This window comes from Trachinotus anak, unplaced genomic scaffold, assembly GCF_046630095.1.
Source record: "Trachinotus anak isolate AG129_WGS33_773 ecotype Australia unplaced genomic scaffold, CSIRO_AGI_Tana_v1 ptg000001l, whole genome shotgun sequence".
NCBI classification, from domain to species: domain Eukaryota; kingdom Metazoa; phylum Chordata; class Actinopteri; order Carangiformes; family Carangidae; genus Trachinotus; species Trachinotus anak.
Genome location: NW_027273852.1, coordinates 11,841,956 through 11,864,471, shown reverse-complemented (window position 1 = coordinate 11,864,471; position 22,516 = coordinate 11,841,956). Strand labels below are relative to the sequence as shown.

The following is a 22,516-nucleotide window of genomic DNA, read 5'->3' as shown; positions in this document are numbered from 1 at the left end:
GTAAATCAAATCACTAACTTATCCTCCTCTACTGTCAGACTATTAGTTTCCATGAGAGATGAATCGCTTTTGATTGAAGTTACTGACAGCTGATGGAAATGCAGCTTTAATCAGAGGACTTCAACCTGATTTTAGTTCAAGAGTTAGGAGGACTTTTTTCTATACATGCAATTGTGCATGTTGAGATGGTTTTCTGAGGGTTTGCTAAGGCCAAAATGCTTTACATGCATGTCACTACTGTCAGGTGAAAAAGGTGAGAAATTAATTCTTGCTTTACCACGGATGTCATGCATTTGCAAATTTAATAATTTGCTTTTTTATATGTTTAATGGATGTAAAATGTCCTCACTGCATAGAGACTATGATCCTCCAAACAGTGTCAAAACCCGACAACTCTCAGTACTTCCATCTATTGGTGAAAACACAATATATTCAACGGGGTGTTTGATCTTTTCTGACTCTACAGCGTTCCTCTTGGTGCTGATATCCTGTCCCCGAGGAGACAGGAAAGTACATGATAGTCATGGGCACTGGATTCAGAATGTAGGTATAGACTTGTTTTCATGGAACAAGGAAATATTTTCCATTTATAGCTACTAGCCAAACACACAGACAATCTTGTTCCCACAAAAACAGAGACCGTCTACATTAAAAAAAGATCAGTAGACTGTCATTGTGCTCAGCTTCCTGAGACATGTGTCATTTCCTGTCCTTCATCAGCTGTGGAGGCTTTTCCCATGGTGCAGAGGACGAGAATCTGCATCTGCACAATGTCTGTGATGGTGCCTAAATCTTCACTTTTACACATGCCTGCATTATCTTTCTCTCCCTCACATATCCTCTCTGTCTTTCTCTCTCAATGGGGTTTTTTTTATCTCTCCATGTCCACCGTACAGAATGAGGAGAAACAGTTGGCTCATGCAGATGGACTCAACTGTTCTTTAATCCAAAGTTTCTTTTTCTCTGTAAAACTCGGCACCACCCCCTGTTTCTGAGAACTGAAGACGAAAAGACTCCCAGCAACAAAAGACAGCATTGATCTCCTAAATGTGTTTTCTGGTGAGGATGCAGGGAACCGTGCATTCAGTTTCTCATGCTGCCCTTGTTTTTCATGCTTTAGAGATCACAAACTGATCTGTTTCTTACAGCACCACCTCAATTACAGCTCCCAGGATTCTCATCAACCCTGTTGTGCGATTACCACTGTGCCCATGTTCCTCAGCTATAAAGTGCGATCTTGTGAAGTACTTCAGATGCTCTGTGTGCCTAATTTATTTTCTCTTTACTCCATTTTAAGGTGATTGTTCTCTCTTTTTATTACCAATCTCTGGAGTCCAATCCACTAATGATGCAGGAGAATGATGAGGACTTTATGAAGTATTTTTCTGCACGTCTTAAATGCACTCTGTGTGGGCGGTAAGGCTGGAGAGTCAGCCAAATCTCTGCTCTCCCCCTAAAGCAGAAAACCCATGAAATTAACATATTTAGTCCCCAGCAAACAATTCAATTCATTCTTCCAGTCTCTCTCACGCTGTCTGTCTCTGTCCAGATTTGTATCCATCTTCACACTCAACATCTCACTCTATAATTGTGACTATTTGAGAAAATGAATCGTGAATTCTAGCATTCATTCATGACGTACCTCGTATGACCCTCTTTCCACTGAGATATAATTCATTTCCCTTTTCCTCCTGAATTGCTTGCATCTTATATTTTTGTCATGAATGAAAAAAACCCCACTTTGGCATTAACTGATTTTGTGACCACTGTGACAAGCTGTAAACATGATACTGAGATGTTATCACCTTTTAAAGGAGTTATTTGTAAGTTTTGCTATTGCTACATGGCCAACGTTAGCATTAACAGCTGTTTACTCACCAGTCTAGAAGAAGCGTTGAGAGTTCAGCATCAACATTAATTCCTTTACTCACCAAGAGCTGTCTCTAATGGTGGAAAGCAACGCCAATGTTAACTCTTGTCTCTATCACGTCTTTTCTTCTGCTGAAGTTAGCATGCTAACCAGCTAGCCCCAGTCTGTCTCGTCACTTTCCATTAGCAGCTCACTGTAGCCTCCAGTCTGCCCTGAAGATGTAGCGCTGCTCAGAGGGTATATTATATTATATTATATTATATATATATATATATATATATATATATATATGTATATACATAGGGTGTATATATAATATATTATAACCTCTTGTATTATAAAGACAACAAAGTTAAGCCGAAGCTCTCGTCAAGCGACAATCATCGCCACCTGCTGCCGGTAAGAAACCATGTTCGGCAGCAGTTTTAAAAAGGCCCTTTTAAAGTTATAGCAAATGTAAAAGTCATTGTAGAGATGAGGAGATCTGAAGAGTTGGTGATAATCATCTGTGGGTTCATCACTATGGGAAACACTGTCCATATACAAGTAGTTATTTGATTCATAGTTGATATAAAAATATAGTTTCTTCTGCCTTACATGTCCCACAGTGGTGGACACAGTGATGATTGTGCTCCAATAACAGAATCCTGCCACTTCCCAGAGCAGCCAAACCAAGATGCTGACATGACCACAGCCACCATTTACCCATTAACATCCGTCACCTAATCACCACAGCTGTGTCAAGTCTTAACAAATCCAGGCAGCTGTGGAGGATCAAGTTTGACCCATGTTGTTCATCATCATGGTTCTCATGAGGCTTAGATTTGGAAGGGCAGGAGGTGGACATAAAGTAAAAGAGACAGAGGGATGAACACATCTGTGATAATCCATCTCGATGTGCACTGCATTCACAAACAAGTACATCTGTTGGATAATGCATATAGGGGGAAAATGTAGTTGGATCAAGTTGTGTACTACACTCTTAGGCCTTGGAAAACTAACAGTACGTCAGAGACCACAAATGACAGACAAAAACAAAGACAAATTTATAATGCCTGGTTACTTGGAAAGTTTTATCTTTGAGTAAGAAATATTGTAATTTAAGAGCCAAATCAGTTCGTGAGAGAACCGCGTGTACAATTCATCTTTAGCAGACTGGATATCTAGAAAATTGAGGATCTGTGACCAGAGTTGGTTTTTACTTTCCTTTGGATTGGCTTTGGCAGAGAAGGAGTGAGAGGGGAAGGAGGCAGAGAAAGGTTGTCTGCTGACCCCGTCATCGGACCTCTGCATCCTTCAGATGTGGAATGTGGAACTTCCTCTCTCTGCCTCTTTCTCTGCCTCCTTATGGGGTTTCCTGTATCCACAGTGAGCATGGAGGTCGAAGGTCACACCAACTGTATAGTTGGTCTGGTAAATTCTTATTGCATGGTAAAGTACAGTTACTGGACCAGCCCTGTCTTCACTTCTGTATTTTTTAAGAGTGCCTCCCTGAGAGGCTGTTCGTCCGGTAGGCTGGTTGCTTTATAAGAGTCAGTTTCAGTCCTTGAGTTTACCACATCACACAGCTGAACTGAGACATTTATAGCTCCCATGAGCACTTTAAAAGATAAGAGAAACAAAAGAAACTGGACATTTTTGCTGTGGAAAGTTTGTATTAAATTGTCCAAAAGGCAGAAAAACTAATTGTTCTGTATGCAGATGTGTTCTGTAGATCCCTTACTTTAATTTTTTAATATGTTTTTTGTGCAACTGCAGTTTTAAAGGAGATTTTCACATTTATTTTCAACCTACAAAAATTTAATATGAACATAAATTATAAACAAGACCATATAGACATGTATACCAGGGTCTTCATCTTTGCTGGAACTTGACCCAACCCTAAAGGCTGATATATTCTTTCCAGCTCAAAAGAAAGGACGCAAGAAGTACTATAAGTAAGACCAGTGTGTAGCTGAGATTTTAAAGGTGTTTATGTCAGCTCCTCTACAAGCATGTGTAAGGTTCCCCAGAAACCACTTCTCTATGTCTCTATTTAAAGCATGATTCATCCTCATACAGAAATAATTAGCAAAATAAATGAAACCCTGTTTATTTTCCCTCCTACACACATGTGCCCAATCCTTGTTGACAGCGGTGTGGGTTGTCTGATTCTGAAAATTACAAAACTTTAAGGATGTGGAACCCCAGCCTAACTATCAGACGGCTATCTGATTATCCGAGCAGCACACGTCTGAAGCCAAAACAGTTTTAGTCATGCAGAACTCCAGTCACTCACTCTAAGCCTGTTTAGTCTGTCTCTGTGATTTGAAAACCCTGGCATCAGGTCTCTCTCTCTTTTTCTGCCTTTCATTCCTCTCCCTAAGGGATCTCCCACACTCCAGAGACTCCCTCCATCTGACCTCCTCTTTTACAGAGGTTAATGGTTTGAACTTCATCACTTTTACAGTAACAAAGCCTGATAAGTATTTCAAACTAATGAGGCTCAGCAGCATAGTCTTCCCTACGGCTGAATGCCTGTGTCAGACACTCACACCATCTAACATGCCTACATTGCATTGTTGTCATACTTGAATTTTCCACGAAAGGGCTTTAGACCATGATAAGACTTGACACTGCTATAAGTTTACATCTAAACTCAAGTGGTGCAAGGATCATTAGATCATGCGCCTTCATCTACTTGGTATTAGCTCTAACTAACTTGGAGTGACAAACGTTATAAATAAAAGCAGCATGGGTACTCTCCTTGGGTTTAAAGGATAAGCCTTGCAGAAAAACTTGGATAAAGTCCCATTCAACAACCAAGTCAAATTACACTTTAAAGGGCCTTTTAGAAAGCATCATGAGTGATCATGGCCTTATTTGGTGTTCCAGACTGAAAACCAACAGTAAAAGCTGTTCAACACAGAGGTTTGGGAAGAGAGAGTGAGAGAGAAATGGATATGGGTGTTTATGTAGCTATTTGGAACAGTAGTTAGAGTTTGGGACTTACCCTGGCACCCTTCTCTGGGAAACATTTGCAGTCTCCACTGCAGTCTCTTCCTCCACAGGGGCCACTGTGCTTCTTCCCACCCTGTCAGACACAAAACACACAACATGAGGGCCAGGGATTGGCTATTAGAGGTCAGGTTATAGAGGTCAAATATACAGAAAACTGTAACATTATGCTGTTCATTTCACTTGCATAAACTCAGGAGAGATATGAGTCCATGTGGCGTTATTACATGGGACACTGTGTGGGGTAAATTGTTGTGTACTGTAGGTGTGAGCGCCTGTGTTTGTTTACACTGTGGTCTGTGAATACGCTTGTTGTTTATGCCTGCAGCTCTGTTGCATGAGTGTGGTTGATTGTTGCAGTGCTGTCTGCACTGAATTTTGGTTTAGTGTGCAGGAAGGATGTTTTGGATGCGGCTCCAGTGACTCATGACGGATGTCCAGACATAACGGACAGCCATGTGTCCATGAAAACCCTATTCATCAGAGAGGCCGCTGACGGAGACAATTTGTCTTTGGATGTCTGCATACCAACAAAACCACCCACCATCACAGGCTATTCTGTGCTAGACATCACACACACACACACACACAGCCCATGGGGTCAGTGTGAACATGACATGATCAAAGAAAGCAGTCACACAAATGGGATTTCCCGACCCACAGGTCAGAGGTGTCCGGACCCTCAGCTAGCTGAGATAGCTGGAGACGTCAGTTAACACTGAATGGAGTGTTGGGAGAAGTTTTGTGCTTATGTGATGTTTCAAATGAAGATAACATGCAAAATCAAAGATCAACATACTCCCTTTGGATACTTTGCCATGACCACATTTCTTACTCATCAGAAGAAAGTACAATTTCAAACCTTCAGAAAACTGTGGACACTACATAACATGTTGAAAATCACACCTTCACCTTCACCTGCTGCAAAACATACGCACAAGCGGACATTTGCTCAAATTCATCGCTGGAAATAACAAATCACTGATCCAAATGTTCTTTTAATAGATCTGCGGGTCAATCAGTGTATGTTTAAACCCTGCAGCTCTATTTCCATTTAAACGTCTGACTAGGAAAAAAGCTTTCTGATAATTAATTGTTCTGCTGAACTTGACGCCTCAGAGTGAATACAAATGAAAAACACACGCTGGCAGAGCATTTGACTCTAAGTTTCCAAAGTTTAGGGAATTTGGTTTCTCAGTGGCCTTTCAATTAGCATATGAGTAAAACTGAATACAGCCATGTAGCTGGTTGTGACGTCTCTGTCCTGTGTCAGCCTACGTCCTCCACCTACACAGCCATACCATAGCCTTCTTAGGCAGCAAATGCCTCAATACCCTCCCATGTCCCTTGTTAAATAAAGAATCAGAATAATTCTCCCTCCTCACTTTGACAGCAGATCCCAGCGGTCCCACTCACAAAGGCGACATTGAGATTCTTCTCACACACAAAGACTCTCTTTTACCATACAGACATCGTCCTTTAATGATCCCCTATCTCCACAACAAAAAGACCCTCTTCCCCACTCTTATGGAATGCACAAGGCTGCATTTCTTTCAGACGTCTGCTTGATATAGCTAAGACATGCTGTGATGGGTTTAATTTAGCCTGAACACTATGGTGGCAGACTCAACATTCTTTACTCATGTCCCTAATTTTTAACTGACTTTTCCAAACTAAGCATCCTCCCTGGAGGAAGATATTATCCCAATAAGGATGCAACAGAGTCACGGCATGACCTTTCTCCACATAAAGGTGGAAATCCAAGCCACAGACAATAGACTGCGTCATCTCCGGACAGGCACACAAAGGAACGGCTCCCATAAAAGCAATTACACATCATGGAGCTATGCACCATCAGTTCAACTTTACAGTTTACAGGTTCAAAATAGCTGATGTCTGTTTCAGCAGAGGACAATAGGACTCTGCAGCAGTATCCTGTTTTCCCCACCTCCTGACACAACAAACCCACTCTTTTCCATAGCTGCGTTACACCTTGGAAACTACTCGGATAATGATGTGTAGGTGCATTTTCGACAAAGCACAAAAGTTAGTGCAACAAGAGTCCATCATATTAAGAAAAAGTCAAGTGTTAATAAATGAGGTTCAAAAACTTGGTGCTTAATACAGCAACCGTTGTCTGTTCAGTCATCCTGGATCATCAGCACATGGACCCACATGGGTAAATCCAAGTCCAATAACTGAGAGCAGGTCATGTGGTGCTTTACTGAACTATGTGTTTATTTTTCTCCTATGATGAGTTAACAAAGAAATAATTTATTATGAAGGTTAATAATATAGACTGCAGCTGGACCTCTTATATCATTAAAAGATGACTCCACTGATTTATTGCACTCCTAGCACATTATCAGACTCACAATGGACAGTTTAGAAAAACAAAAAAGAGTCTTGTCTTATTGTGATAGTTACTGTGGGGCCACTCTGTTTAACTAATTCCTTTCACCAACTACACGTACCCAAATTTAATTTAACTGGTAAAGCTGGGGGAACAGTTCAAAACTCTGTTTCGGACCAGACTGAGATTGGTTGAGTAGGTGGAGGTGGATCTCGATCCGCTTCCAGTAAAACTCTGGTGCGACTCATTTGTGGTGTGAAAGCAAAGCAGCTCCACAACAAGACTTTCTAACCAATCAAGAACTACAGACCCCGAAGCTGCCAACAAACCACAACATGCGACACGAGAAACAAATTAATCCAGACCACCTAGTCCCATAACGTGCGGTCATACAGACTATTACCATAAATCTGACACCTCTGTGAAGCTGTAGTGAGAGGTCCAGCTCCCAGTCTCAACACTGGAAAACTGAACGCTTTACCAGACTCAACATTTCATCTGTTGACGACAGTCACACGCAAAGAGGCAGAAGATATATTGCTATGTGTCGAAGAGTGAACGGTCATTTCCGCCACACAGGCACAGATAAGTTGATGTCATCCTGCAGTGTCACCCATTTTTATATAAAGAACACATTAATATTTCCCTCTGTATTCTAGAAAGGTTTTAAGAGTATAATTGAGAACTTGTTCCTTCGTCTTTGTTATGAGGACTGTCACGACAGTGTATATGATATGAAAAAATGGCCATAAGCCCGGGCACTTCCTAGGATCCGGTTTGCTGCGATTGTTCATCTGTGGCTTCTCGTTTACAGTGCGATTCTTCAGTGTTGATCATCTTTTATGTCCTGTGAACAGCTCTCTGCTCTGTTTCAAAATTACATAGATGTAAACAGGCTTGCCACAAAAAAAAAAAAACACCCACGCCTGCTCATATATAAATTAACCTGTGCATTTGTGTACACCACTCAGGCCACACACACACAACAGAGGAGAAATAACACATTTCATTGGAGATGTGTTAGCAGAAAAGTAGGCTGAGCTTTTCCAAGTGACAACGTGCTGTTTTCCTCTGAGAGCCTCCAAACAAAATCTCTTCCTCTCATTCCAGGCTCCTCAGCTTTGAAGTGTGTCTTGAGTGTGTATATCAGTCTATCCATCATTATAAACGGAGCTACAAGGGGAAAGTAAGTGTTAATGTAAAATACAGTTAAGAGGTATTTCATCAGGAGGAAGTCTACCATTTCCCTTAAAGAAGCACATTCAGGAAAATACACTTATTTGCTGTCTTAGAGTTCAGTTTAGAGAGTGTGGGGTGTTTATATGCCGGCCATTGATATCTTCCATCTATAGTTACCTGACTTTGCCTGTAACAGTGCTTCCTCGAATGTGAAATTAAACACTGACAAAGTACTGTGTGAAGATAATCTCGAGTTTGAGTTCTTCGGTATGTACATATTCTTCAAGCTTGAGATTAATGAGTCAGATTAATTCCTTTCTTAGTTATAAATGTTGTTTTTGTTGCCTCCCTGATCTTTATGGCTGCACTGGTGCCTCGCTCTGAATGTGCACCGCCTCCATCAGTATATACTGTACAGTAAATGAAATAAAACCAGCTGGGTCAACAACAGTCTTTCTCACGCTCAGTTTTTCTTTCCGACTCTCCCTCCTGCTGATACACACACACACACACACACACACAGGTGATGCTGCGAGCTCTGATTATTAAATATATACAGGCGCTTTACATGCCATTATAAAGCAATAATGGACATTTGGATATCATGTTAAGGCTAAGACAGTAATGGACAGGTTGGACACATTTCATAAAAGGCGCTGTGATAACTTACAAAGTACTATAACTTCAATCTATTTAGTTGAATATAATGACAATGTTGTTCATAATATAGGTCTGATAGCTTTTCATAGCATTACAGACAGAGGGAAACCACCTTTTCCAGTATCTTTTATGTGTTGAAACTGGAAATATAATTAACATTTTTTGGGGACTGGTTGCTTTGGATAGATGGTTTCCTGAATTGTCCTGAATTAACAGTGAGCACATAGGTGTTGTCCAGTATGGAAGCTTCTAAATGACTGCAATCAATTTATTCATTTATTTTGTACTTATTATATTAATCGCTTATTCATCCACTGCTACGGTATGAAACTGAGATAAACTGAGACAAGTTTTTACATTTAACAAGCAAATGTTTATCACTTTGGCTTGATAAATGACAAATGATTAATTGGTTGATGAAAATTGTTGTTGATGAATTTTCTGTGGATCGACTGATTGCTAGTCTCTGGTCTTTTATATTGTACCACCATTGTACAGCCTGTTCAGACATGATGATGGTTGGTTTGTGTGGATCTTCTGTGGTCAGCATGACTCATCATGGTTTAGCTTTTTTGATGACCTGTATACAGTAAGTTCACCACAGACACAACCACTTCCTAACACTTCCTGTATCTGTCAAAAGCAGCCAAAATCAACACAGCATCTCTGCCACAAGAGCACGCTGATGACAAGACAAAAACATAAGGTCAATGCAGACAAAACAAACTGAAGGCAAATTATAAATACAGACGCAGAGAAGGAGGCAACCTGAGGCTTTGGCCTCCAGCTACAGTCTGCCATATGCAAGAGGCTGAAAACCAAAGGCCTATGGGAGGATTTATGGTACTTCAGAGCAATCACAAACCCACATAATGATGACTACAATAATTAGACAAAATGGACATATAATCACCCCATGGTTCAAAATTACAAATGCAACCAAAAGAGACAGAGATGCAGATACACTAAATTCAAAAGTAATCTGCAGTGCATAAAGCACCCAGCAGCAGACAAGGCATAACATAAACACACACACACACACACACACACACACACACACACAGAAGCAGAAGGAGACAGATGTGAGTCCATGATGTCGACACACAGCTGTACATTCCACATCTCTCCTGGTAAATAACTCACCAAAACATCCTCTGATCCCAAAAGATTATTAACAAACTTAAAACATGATTTAGACATGAGCATGAAGAACAGCTTGACGTGTGACCTGGACTTAAAGGGGAAACACTGCAGTGACAGACAAGGACACATTTCAAAGGAGGTCGGAAGATTTGCTTTTTCTAAAAACATTTTTTGTTTGCAGATCTTGTAGCTATTAATACAAGTTGTTTTTTTTGTTACACAGATACTCTTTCTCATTTTCTGTTGTTTAAATACATCCAACAACTGACAGATCAGCCTTGATGCCACCGACAGATCCTTGTACCACCAGTCACTCAGTGATAGAAATGACAAACTGCCTCTTTGAGCTGGTTTCTCAGTTTTCACACATGAAACGACACAGTGGAGCATAAACAGTGTTTGTGTCTGACCCCTCCTGTGTTTGGGGTATCAAGTGAACAAGGATCACAGGATGACTGTTTGATGTGAGACTGGTGGTGACACAGTTGGTACCCTTCACTAACTCACACTATGAGGAGGACAATGCAGACGAAACTGAGGAGAGACATGTAAAATACGGCTGCTGTGATAACGGTAATGAAGACTCTTGAGACTATTAGAGTCAACAGAAACTAAATCCCACTACAAGGAAACCATAAGTGGACTGTTTGTCAGGGGCTGTTGCTCATCCTTAATGAAGGATCTGACCTACAGCCTTTCCACTTTGACCCTGACCTGTCTGATCCCACTATTCAATTCTGAGGATGACCAATACCCCTCTACAGTTACTAGTCAGGAGTAGTGTACCCTCAGAGGGCTGCTATCATTGCTACCAAACTTAAGAAGACATGAGGAAACTAACATAAAGACAACATTAACTTCTAGACTCAAGAGGAGTAAGGAACGCTACTATTATCCTACCAAGAGAGTAAAGAGTCTTTGGACAACAGGAATTTAGCTCGAAGGTTAATTTGAGGTTTCCAGAGAACTAATATTGAGACAAACCTCTTAAATAAACGTGAGACAAAGCAAGTGGACAGCGTTTGCAAAGAAATGCCACGTTCATGTATGCACTTCTTGAGGTATGGATTTGTCGTTGCCACAAAAACCAAGTTTCTTACTCTATCATGGCTGTCGGTGTGCTGTTAGTCAGAGCTCGTGTGCACGATGGCGCTGTTTCTTCAAGACAGCAATCATCTTGCTCGTGCACATCTTTTTCTTGTAAATTGTGTCATGAAAATTCCCCATACTGCAACACCCTATGAAGTTTTCCTGTACTGAAAAACAGTTTACTTCAAGTGATAAAACATGCTAGAGCTGTTGCGGAGACAGTTACCTGACTGGCGTGTGTCCATGAGCTTTAACAGGAAGGTCGAATGCACTTTCCTCCTTATAAAACATGTACCAAGTGGATATGTGGCAATATTTTGAATCCTATATTCTTTACATCAGCTTCCTGTCTTCTTCTTCTCCATCCTTTGCTGCTGCATTGCTATGTTACTGCTGATTGGTGAAATACTATGAAACGATGCCACTTGTGGTAATAAACTCCACAGGGGACCTTTAAGTAAAAGTAATAAACTGACTCTTTTGGATTATAACAAGTTGTGAACACCGAATTTATCTGAAATATGATGTAATACATTATCCAGGAAAGGAAACTTTATGGCATCTTGTGCGTGAGTGATTGCATGTTTTCACCATTTTCGATTCAATCGTGTGTGTGTACATTCATACACCGTATATGAGACCATCTGTCACTGTTATGATGTGCCAAGGTTACAGCTGCTCTTCTTCACACTAATGATGTGGACGTCAAAGAGAAAGTGCAAACTCGCCGAATTTGAAACACCTGGCCACTTTCAACAAGTATGTCTGAGACGGAAACATGCTGCGTGATATGCCTTTATGCATATCTGCACTTTAGCTCAATGTCAGGGCAAAAGTGATTCCTTACTGGATGTGCTACTACTCCCCTTGCCAGTTGAGAACCATCTCTGGGAAGGATTCACGGCAAGCAAGCCAGAGTTAATATCTGAATCAAGAGGTACGTTTTGTTCATAGCAAACATTTTTATTAATGCTAACATTATCCTAATGGCTCTAAGGCGGTTGGTCAGTCTGCCACTTTGGTCCTGACTAAAATATATCAACAATTCAATGGATTGCCCTGATGTTTGGTACAGACAGTTATGTTCCCCTCAGGATGTAATAACGACCCTCAACATTTCATTATCAGGTCAAAATTTCAATTTGTCCAAATGTTGGTTTATTAGCAAATATATACAAAACTAATGAAATTCTCCTTAGTTTCAGCTGTAGGCTCATTTTATGGACCTCACGTATTTAAAATTTTTAGTAATTTTAACATGCAACACTAAGATGATGAATACGGGAAACATTTTACCTAAAAATCAGCATGTTAGCATTGTCACTGTGAACGTGTTAGCATGATGACAGAGTTGCTAACATGGCAGGAGAAAACGTGGAGGAGGGTCGAACAGCGTTTGTTTCCCAAATGTGAAATTAATTTAGTTTGTCAGAAACTTGACCTTATTTTCATCCAGTCAGCTTTTAAAGATAAAGATGATGATTTCAAAGATGATTTTTACATATGAGGTCTTTGCACATACACAGTGTCATCCCCCTAAAAGGGATTAAAACACTGGTGGTTTGGCTTGATGCCATCTGGCCATTAATAAGCCCTGATGCTGTAGTTCAAGGCCTGTTCACTGTTTGTGCCAGAGAGAAAGATCTTGAACTAAATCTTGAATGATTTCGCCACACTGCAGCCTCCATGTGGCCTCCACGTATCCTTGGTGAATCGGGACAAAATAAGGATTTGGCATTCTTGGTTTGCTGGATATCAAGAGGGAAACAGCCTGTCTAAATGACCCCTGTGACTGTGAGTGGGAAGACATGAACATAAAATTGCAAAATGTCTTTGTGAGGGCGCGAACACAAGGCCTGAAAAGAGTTGAAAGGCAGAGACGGTGACCACATCATGCTGGTGGTTGTTGCTGTCTGGCTGTGTGACTCATGTTGGTTGTGGGAAGATTTCCTCACAATGTAAGTCTGGAGGTCTGCTGCAATAAAGCATCTCTGATGTTTAATTCATCTGGAAAATTGTGACAGATACCGTAGAACACATTGAAATGCTTGATCTCCACAGCAACAATCACTTATTAATTCATTTTATGTGCAATATACTTTTTCTCTAGAACACTTCTAAATACCAGAGTGGCTTAAAAAGTAGGGCAGCATGTCAGAAGGGAGAGTTTATACTTTCTGTGCAGCTTTACCTTCCGGCAATAGTCCTACATAGAATTGAACGAAATAATCAGATTTTAACTGTTAAACAAACAAACTCAGAAAACAGTTTGAACACACACACACACACACACACACACACACACACACACACACACACACACACACACACACACACACACACACACACACACACTTCCTTACAGAGACAGGAAGCAAAACATCAAACATAGCTATGGCAGTGGCGTAGTTTTTAATGAGACATTTCTTGATGTAACACCAGACCTCCCAAAGACCTCCATTAAGGTGATAAGGGAAACTCTCAAGCCGGCTTTAATGGATTTTACAGATTTTAAGAGCTTGTCTGCACCATTGGTTCTTTACAGCTAATTCTGCTTCCTGTCACACCACCATCAACTTCCTGTTGGAGAATTTAAGTGCTGTAGTCTCTGTGTGCATTTATCACCGAGCACAAGTGCATTTACACAGATGGAAAACCAAAAGAAAAACAGGCAAAGAGTGGGTGAGGGGGGGGGGTGGATGGGAGCATGGGCCTAAGACTTGTTGAGAAGAATGAGAGAAAAATAGAAGGAGAGAGTGAAAACCAAAAAACAAATTTCTTAAGGTCAACATGAGAGCAGCTGTGAGACTAAACACACAAAGTTAGGATTTCTTACATTAGTGCGGAGCAGCTGTAGAAACTAACTTCATGTTTTGAGTTATATCTAGAAATCTACAGCAAATAGGAGAAGGACATGGGAATTAGAGATGTCACGGGCTGATTCTAGGGAACAGTATCGAGTCGTTCTGGGCACATTTTAATAGATTAGTATCGACTAATGTTGCAGAACTGCTCCTGTTTATGACAGCTGGACTCTAGGGACTCTACACTGCAAGCTCATTTCAGGAGTCACAGTCTCCCAGTTAAACTTTTATTCATTTCAAATGAATAATTTAAGCTTGGAGCAAAGAGTTATATCAGTGTGTCAGATATAAATTTAATTGATATTTAGGTAAATATAAGTATTCAGAATGATCAGACTCAGTATTAGCAGTTACACAACATTAAATGGCTTGGATCAGGATAGGGGGTTAAAAAACTTGATAAGGTCAATGGAAATACAGACCTGTGCACATAATTAAAAAATAATATTAAAAATAATTATTATTTTAAACTTATTTTAAACATATTTTGCAGTTTAGTGAAGGACATTAATGTCAATCTTTCACTGTACAGTTAAATGAACAAAAAAAATGGTGGATGTATTTGTGAGGTGACCAGGTGAAGACTATTGAACCCCTCACAAATTAAACTCGGCTAATACCAGCTTTTAAGAAATTTATTTTTTCATGCAGGATTGCTCCTTACAACAGTTTATGTTTTATCTACATTAAATCTAAAACCAAATAACTTTTTTGCTTAATTGTTATTTTGTTGATTTGTTGATATGATTATTATGAGACACAACAACTTGTACTAAAAGACTAAAAGCAGGGGGAGTATTGAAAGGGAAATGCAGAGACAGGGGGGCAGGGTGACTCTGCAAAGAGCAGGGCATGACTTGGAAGGAGAACATGAACTAGAGCAGGGGGACCTGAAAGAAGCAGGGCAGAGCAGAAACTCCCACTGTGCTCCTCTGGTTTAGCTCCAGTGTAAACACAGCTCTGGTTTCTGCCCTGACACAGCTGGACCTTCCCTCTCCTTAAACTGGCCTCAGGTCACACAGAGACTCAACTCCATTTCCCAGTGGGCCACACTTTCAATCAGGGTTTCCTGCAACAGAATGAACTAAATTGAGGTGTTCTGGTCCTTGGAGCCAAAAGGCCAACCTGTCAGACCTTTATGTGTTGATTGCTTCATCTGCCCCCTCTAATCAGATGATCAATGACATCCAGATGCAAGGATCCATTCAACCTAGAGGGCTGGGGATATCAGTGTCTCTATGTAAACAATATCTTCACAATAAATATGAGGAAAATCTTCCAAAATAAGGCCTGGTGAGGACCAAGGATGAGACAAGGTCAGGTTAAATTTAGTGAGTCATGTAGAGTTCCACTGAATGATTGTAGGGTTGGTGTGGGTTGAGTCCAGAGATCAGAGAAGGTAGATATGGTAAAGAAACAGTCTTTGCAGCTCCATGCTCTACTCAAAGAGGTCATTTGAGCTAAATGCTAACATCAGCATGCTAACATGCTCACAACAATATGTTAACGTGATGATGTGAAGCAGGTAGCACCCAAAGCACAGCTCAGGGTGATGAGAATGCCATTTGCATGTATCTGGTCATAAACCAAAGTATCAGACAGATTAAAAATGATGGTTGTGCTAGATGAAAAGTTCATAAAATTCATCCTAAAAGGAAACAATAACTGTGTGTACCAAGTTTCATGGCAATCCATTCAACAGTTTTTGAGACATTCTATTCAAATCCACAAATATCAGCGTCATGGTGGCGCTAGAGGAAAAGTCAGGGTCTAACCAAAGAATCTTTAAGATTGATTCTCCGGGCAACGCAGATATATATACCAAATTTCAAAGCTATGCATGAAATAGTTGCTGAGACGTTTCAGTCTGGACCTAAGTGGTGGCAGCCAACAAGCAGACATTACTATCCATACAGCCATGCCATCAAAAAAAAAAAAAACTCAGCCTGAGGATGAGAAAGAGAGAAGGCAAAGTTGGACACGGTCATGTTATCACAAAGTGTGCATTTAACTTTGTTAACATTCTTCCCATGACAAGTAATAATTCAGTCGAATCAATTAGACCACAGCTGGGATGGAAATAAATGGTCTTTGTCTCCAGTCCAGAGAAAAAAAATGTACAAAGCACAGCAGTGAGATCAGTGAATGAAAATGTTCCTACTTGATGAGATACCATAGTCTGGAAATTATGGAGGGCCGTCACACCACCTGTAGGATATGACTATATCTAGCCTACACACCCCCACATAAATTAAATTCAAACAAATTACTCCAGAAATTCAGTCACCAAGCGGGCACCTGTTGAACCAAGCAGTAGATAAGAATCAACAGAGTAATTGTGAGTGTCTTAGAGTGTCTTTGTGTAAACACAGCTGAAACAATCCTTCCATCTGCGCTCACTGAGAAGACTCACCTCTACTGAGGAGAGACAGACGAACAGAGGCGCACGTGTAGGAGCGGGACACGAGGGGGAGAGAGGTGGAACGTGAAGGAGACGAGCTGAGAGAGGTAAGAGAGAGGGAGAGTAAAAGAGAGGGAGGACAGACTGTCTGCCAAGTGTCCCTTTCAGAGAAAGATGGAGCAAGAGCGAGGGGACAGAAGACAGGAGACCAGGGGCAGAATGAGGCTATAAAAGGAAGTGAGAGACTGAGCTGTACGGGGAGACTGAGGCCTGGGAGGACCAGGAGGACAGAGGCTTTGGAATTCATTCAGCCCAGCCTGATGGGACCCCTGTGTCCCTCCATTAATCACTGTGAGATGGAGTAAGGGCAAAGGACAGGGGCGGATATACATATACAGTATATAGGGATTTTCCAGAGACGACTTACTTCCAAACTTCATTCCAAGTCAAATAAAAGTCAGTTTAAACTAATGGAGTTTACAAATGCTACATTTACACAAACCAGAGAGGTGATAAAGAAGCTTTTTTCCTTTTTTTTCCTTTTTTTTTTTCAAATATCATTTGAAGTTGAATTTTGTTTATGATGGAAGAAACTGTACATTTTACTTCCATGTTAGAAGTATACTTCCAACCGAAGAGAGAAGTACAGTATGGAGCTTCAGGATAGAAATACATACTGTGAGCAGGTAACTATGGAAGTAGAACGGCATGTTGATGTCTTCTTCCAAGATAGAAAAAGTCAAGTCTAGTTAGATTTGTTTATGTAGTTCAACGTTACAAATCACAAACAGAAATCTGCCTCAAAGGACGTCACAATCTGAACAGCACACAAGACCTTTGGATAAGGAACACTCACCCTAACACCTGCAATCAATATTGTATACTTACAATCAACAGAAACAACACTGGTTTCTGTTTCTGCAAACTTAAGTTGTGTGATGAATAAATTGTCTTGCTGTGATGTTATATATACTGTATGTAAGTGTTCTTAGCTCTCTCCTGTAAAAGTCCTGATCTCGATGAGTCTTTAACCAACTAACAAACAATATTAAAATTAAAATGAGGAGGAAAAAAAGAAGAATATTACTTCTCAGAAAGAAATAAATAACATCTGTAGGTGCAAGTTCTGTGTGAGAGAGTGACACAGACAGAGAGAGAGAGGCAGTCTGTGAGTGAGTCTCCACACATACTGTAATACTGTATGTATTGTACCAGGGCAGTGGTACATGTGTGGTGTGTGGCTGAAGGCTGTCACACATGACTGGTAATGAACAGTGATTATCCATGGAATCAAACCACTGGCATTCACACTTCCCTGTCACCCTGGACATTGAACTTCTTTTACATATTTTCTTAGCATTACAATGTCTAAGTAATATAAAACAATAATATCACTAAAATGCCTTTATGCCAACAACGGGACTGTAATGCTCCAATAATGATGACGGAAGTCAGCACATTAATGTAAAGAACATAGATCCATGTTCAGAAATGGGATTAAGATCGCACACAGTTTATAAACAGTTTATGGGTTTAGTGTATTTAAAGTTTATCCCACAGACTGTATACACATGAAGTGTGTGAACAGTTTTAAAACTGACTGTCTAATATAGCAGTTCATGATTTGCAGAAACGTAATGGATTTCATGTCAAATCTAAAATATTGACTAATCTTAATGCTTCGGAAAAAAAGACAGTGCACAGTGTGAACAGGACCGGGTTTACATTGTGAGTATACATCTTAGTAACCACTCTCTGGAGTGGTCCAATGTTGGGTCCAGTAGGGCTGTAAAGCAACTCTGACACACTTAACTTCACCCCGTTTCCTTTTCCTGTTTAGAGAGGCTGCTCTGGATAATCTATTTTCTCTTCACACAATTCTGCGCTCAGGATGTTTCCCATAAAATCCTACTTCAATAAGCCCAGAGATAAACACACCCCTCACCCTCTGCACGTGCGAGAAAAAAAGAAATCAGGCACACACTCACACATCCTGCAAATGATGGAGAGAAAATTGGATGACTAATTCAAGCCACCTTTCAGTGCCCCACAAGAAACTCCAAACAAATCTCATGCAGATTTTTTACTGACCTTTTAATCCTCCATCACAATAGTCCGCTTTCAATAGTGTACATGCATGCTTGTTTAAAGTGACATTTCTGCACCAATGGGGGCAAACATCCAGGCTCAACGGGCCTTTCCTCACTGTTACAATGCCGAACCACAGGGACTAATCAAATAATCACCACCACAAAGTCACCTCTCACAAAGCCCCCCACCCTAAAAAAAACACAATTCCTGAGGAAACTATATTTAAGCGAACAAAAAAAAAACACACATAATGTGCATCTACTGACACGTGAGCACACGTGCACATGTGCACATTACACAAATGTAACATAGCACAAATGCAGAAAGGTCAGAGGGGTTTATCCCTGAGGTGATGACAACACCTGAGTGGAAATTGCATGCAACCGCTGCTTCAACCTCTTCCTCGCTATACACAACGCGCACACATGCACATCAGTGATAGGGAAGCCCCACACATGGGCTTCTCATCCGAGGCTGTGGTTTCCTGCAGCACTGCACAATGGGCTCTTCCCCTGATTGTTACAGCCAAGTACTCCCTATATCAGAGCCACTATTTTGGCAGGGGATGTGCTTGACATTTTTCTACCCTTATCACAAGCAGACATCTTCCCCTCGCCCCGGACACACGCCTTCCTCCCCCATAAAACAATTACATTCGAGAGGTCAGTCACGTGTCTTCTGATCCATTTGTTGACCGTATCACACATCCCTCATTCACATCTAAAAAGCAGGCCTGTGCTTTTATACTTTCCCAAGTGAACTGCACGGCTTTTTAACTAATGTGAACTGCATTTCCATGATTTGAATCTTTTTCCTTTTCTCTTATGGATATTCAAAACAAACTGGGCTTGATTCAGTTTCACCATGTGGACTCCAATGCCAAAAAAGGCACATGCAGAAACAACATTTATCACAATCGTCCACTTAGCTGAAAAGAGGGTAATTTCTAAAGCAGACACTGCTGCTGGGCTTCCAGGTACTGTAGGCATCTGTAGCCAAAAACATGTCCTCCATGGTCACAGACAAAATTCCCACAACTCACATATCTGATGCATCATCCCCTCATTGCATTGTGGTCAAACACATCTTGAAATGTATTCTCAAACATATTAGAATCAAAGCCTCTCAAAGGGCCCTATACGAAACATCCTGTTAACATTACTGCCTCAAGAGCTTTCCTTCCGCCACCAGTGGACACTGATAAACAGTATTTGTGTGCATGGTTTATGCGCATGGGTTAAGAAGTGGGTGGATATGCATCCATGCACAGAATCATGTTTTTGAGCCACAGGGTTCAATTTTCCCACCAAACAAAGGCATCTCCACAAAGAATTCAGAGCAGGAAGTGCAGTAAATAGGATCCTCTAATGAACTATGAAAACTGTCCCTTAGGCCCTGTAATGTGGCACATTAGGGTCAAAGTAGGTTTGACCAACAAAGCTGACTTCAAGGTACTGTACTTGTTGTAAAGGGTTGGAATCACAACATATGATGGAAGTCACTGTGTGAAGAATTAATTAAAAAGAATCTGGACAAGAAGTTAAATTCCTAAACTTAAATCCTGAACCTCTTTACTGTGGGGAAATTGCTGCATGAAGTGAACCTCAGAGCAGAAACAATTAGTCGATTACTCGATTCAGATATTTTAATAATCAATTATCATTTCAGGGATGTGATGGGCACTTCCTGTTTTCTGACACTTCACAGGCAATTGGAGTGATCACTTAATCCAGAATTAATCGAAATAATAAAAATAATCATTACTTGCAGCCTGATGAGTGTTGGATGCTCAATTTTGGTTACGAAACCTCAAAACCACAAAATCAGATATAATCAGATATATGTGGTTACACATGTTCTGAAGGCGGGGTTTAAATCCTGCCACCACAGAAAGGGGGTTCAAATGGGGACAACAGCTCTCGGTGTGAGCGAAGGAAACAATTTTGTGAAAAATCAGAGGTCCGAATCTTGCTTTCTTTTTCACGTCAACACACCTATACAATCTTTAATGTAAAATTCTGAAACTGACATTCATGCCCACTTCACGCTGTGAGTGGCCAGCTGTGTGAAGGTGAGAAAGTAATAAAAGTCTGAAGTGTAGAGTCCAAAATTGTGAGTGCTTTGCACTGTGAATGCACCGTTATCCTCACATCTAAACGATAATCGAGCCTCCCACCTCCTCTGCGACAGGCGGAGTGCCGCTTGTTTAAAAAGACAGTGGAGAGTGAATATTTGGAAAATAACAAAATCAAATCTCATATACAAAATATCTTGAGAATTATATTTTGAATAGGCAGGGGATTTCCAAATGTAAAACGTCACGTGGAGTGAGATGGTGGGAAAAAGTTGTACAACACAGAGGCAGAGGTCTGGTTCAAAGAACTGACTCAGTCCCAAGGGTCAGATTTGGATTTGATACTAAACAGAGACATATTTTCTTACACACAGCTGAGATTGAGAAATTCTGTGTCAGATGGGAAACATCATGAAATGACGTGTGATTGGTTAGTGCTTCCTGCAGCATTTTTACATGTCAGATCAATTTTCTAGCTGCCTCATTAACTTTCAGCACACGACTACTGAAACTGACTCTTCATTATCCTTTCAACAACTTCCCTAATATGCACAAATGGAGATGTTTTTCCAAAAAGTCAGGTGGTGGTTGTATGTCACATCCAGAAACTGGAGCTGTTTTGTTTTTACTCACGATATTTGGATAATCAATGTGAGCTGTTTCTTCATTTGATAGTTAACTTGCCTGGACGGAGTACATGGATGGTGCCAAAGTAAAATTAGCCTACTGTCTCCCGGTATCACCACCTTGGAGCAAAGCTACACAGTACACAGAGGACCTGAGCTGTGTCACACGCCTTTAATCGAGCCCTGGCCAAATCTGATAAAAACAAGAGACAAAGGGGTCTTTTCATCATGCCCGATAAAGTAACTTTTCATCTGAGAGCCTTGTGTATGATATTAAATGTCTGACTACAAAAAACAGAGCAAAACATGCTCACGTGCTGCAAGATGCTGAAACACACGTACACATGGATTCAGCATCATGTGTGCATTTCCGTCCCCGTTCATCAAGCCCACATTTGTGAGCTAGATTAAAGGAAAAATAAAGCAGGCCATGTAAAGTCAGCAGGTCTGGAAGTAGCTACGTAAAACCAAGTTTGGCCCAGTCAAACATTAGAATCATTTCATGCAACTGTATTCTCTCTTTCACTTAAAAACTTTTATGTAAACTTGTAAGAGTGAGGTAAAAACCCAGTGAGGCTGTTTACACATGTAGGCATGTGAGAAAAACAACAAATCCGTTTTCATGAACAGGAGGGTATTTTCCACAGTGAAGTGTAATGTCAGCAAACACATGGAGCTGCTCCACTGATAGTGAACATGCATTTTGTCCAATAACAGGATACGCACCATGAGTCCATTCACCCAAAGACTCCTTCATACTAAGTGCCTTTCTATTCACCTGTTTTTATGCACATTTTCAATGTGTGCATAAAAAAAATGGAATTGAAAAAAGGCAAAATATGGCAAAAAAGTTTTTATACTTGGACGCGTTGGAAAAGTTTATGTATCAATAAAAGAAAATTGCAACAAAGGGCAATGGAAACAGACTCAAGTTGCTTTCACTCATGCGCTGCAATCGTAAACTTATCAAGACATTAGGGCTACGGTAAACATTAAGCGACTGAGCAAGTAGGTGTGTAGATGATGTTTGTATTATGTGATTGATGCAAAGCCAGAAAAATACAAACACTGGAGGGTGAGGAAGGCTCACAAAGGTGGCAACAAAAAGGTGTAACTGGAGAAATGAACAGACTCAGGAACTTCTGTTGGGAAAGGCTGACGTCATAATT

At 40.6% G+C, this 22,516-nt stretch overlaps 1 protein-coding gene across 2 annotated transcripts in view; it reads right to left on the bottom strand.

Annotated features, from left to right (window-relative positions):
- The window catches only part of col4a2 (collagen, type IV, alpha 2), a 59,350-nt gene that overhangs the window by 34,228 nt on the left and 2,606 nt on the right, over positions 1-22,516 (bottom strand). For both annotated transcript variants that reach the window (XM_071476577.1, XM_071476585.1), the window contains exon 4: positions 4,863-4,943. In XM_071476577.1, the coding sequence (XP_071332678.1) occupies positions 4,863-4,943 (81 nt within the window). The remainder of the gene's footprint in view (positions 1-4,862; positions 4,944-22,516) is intronic.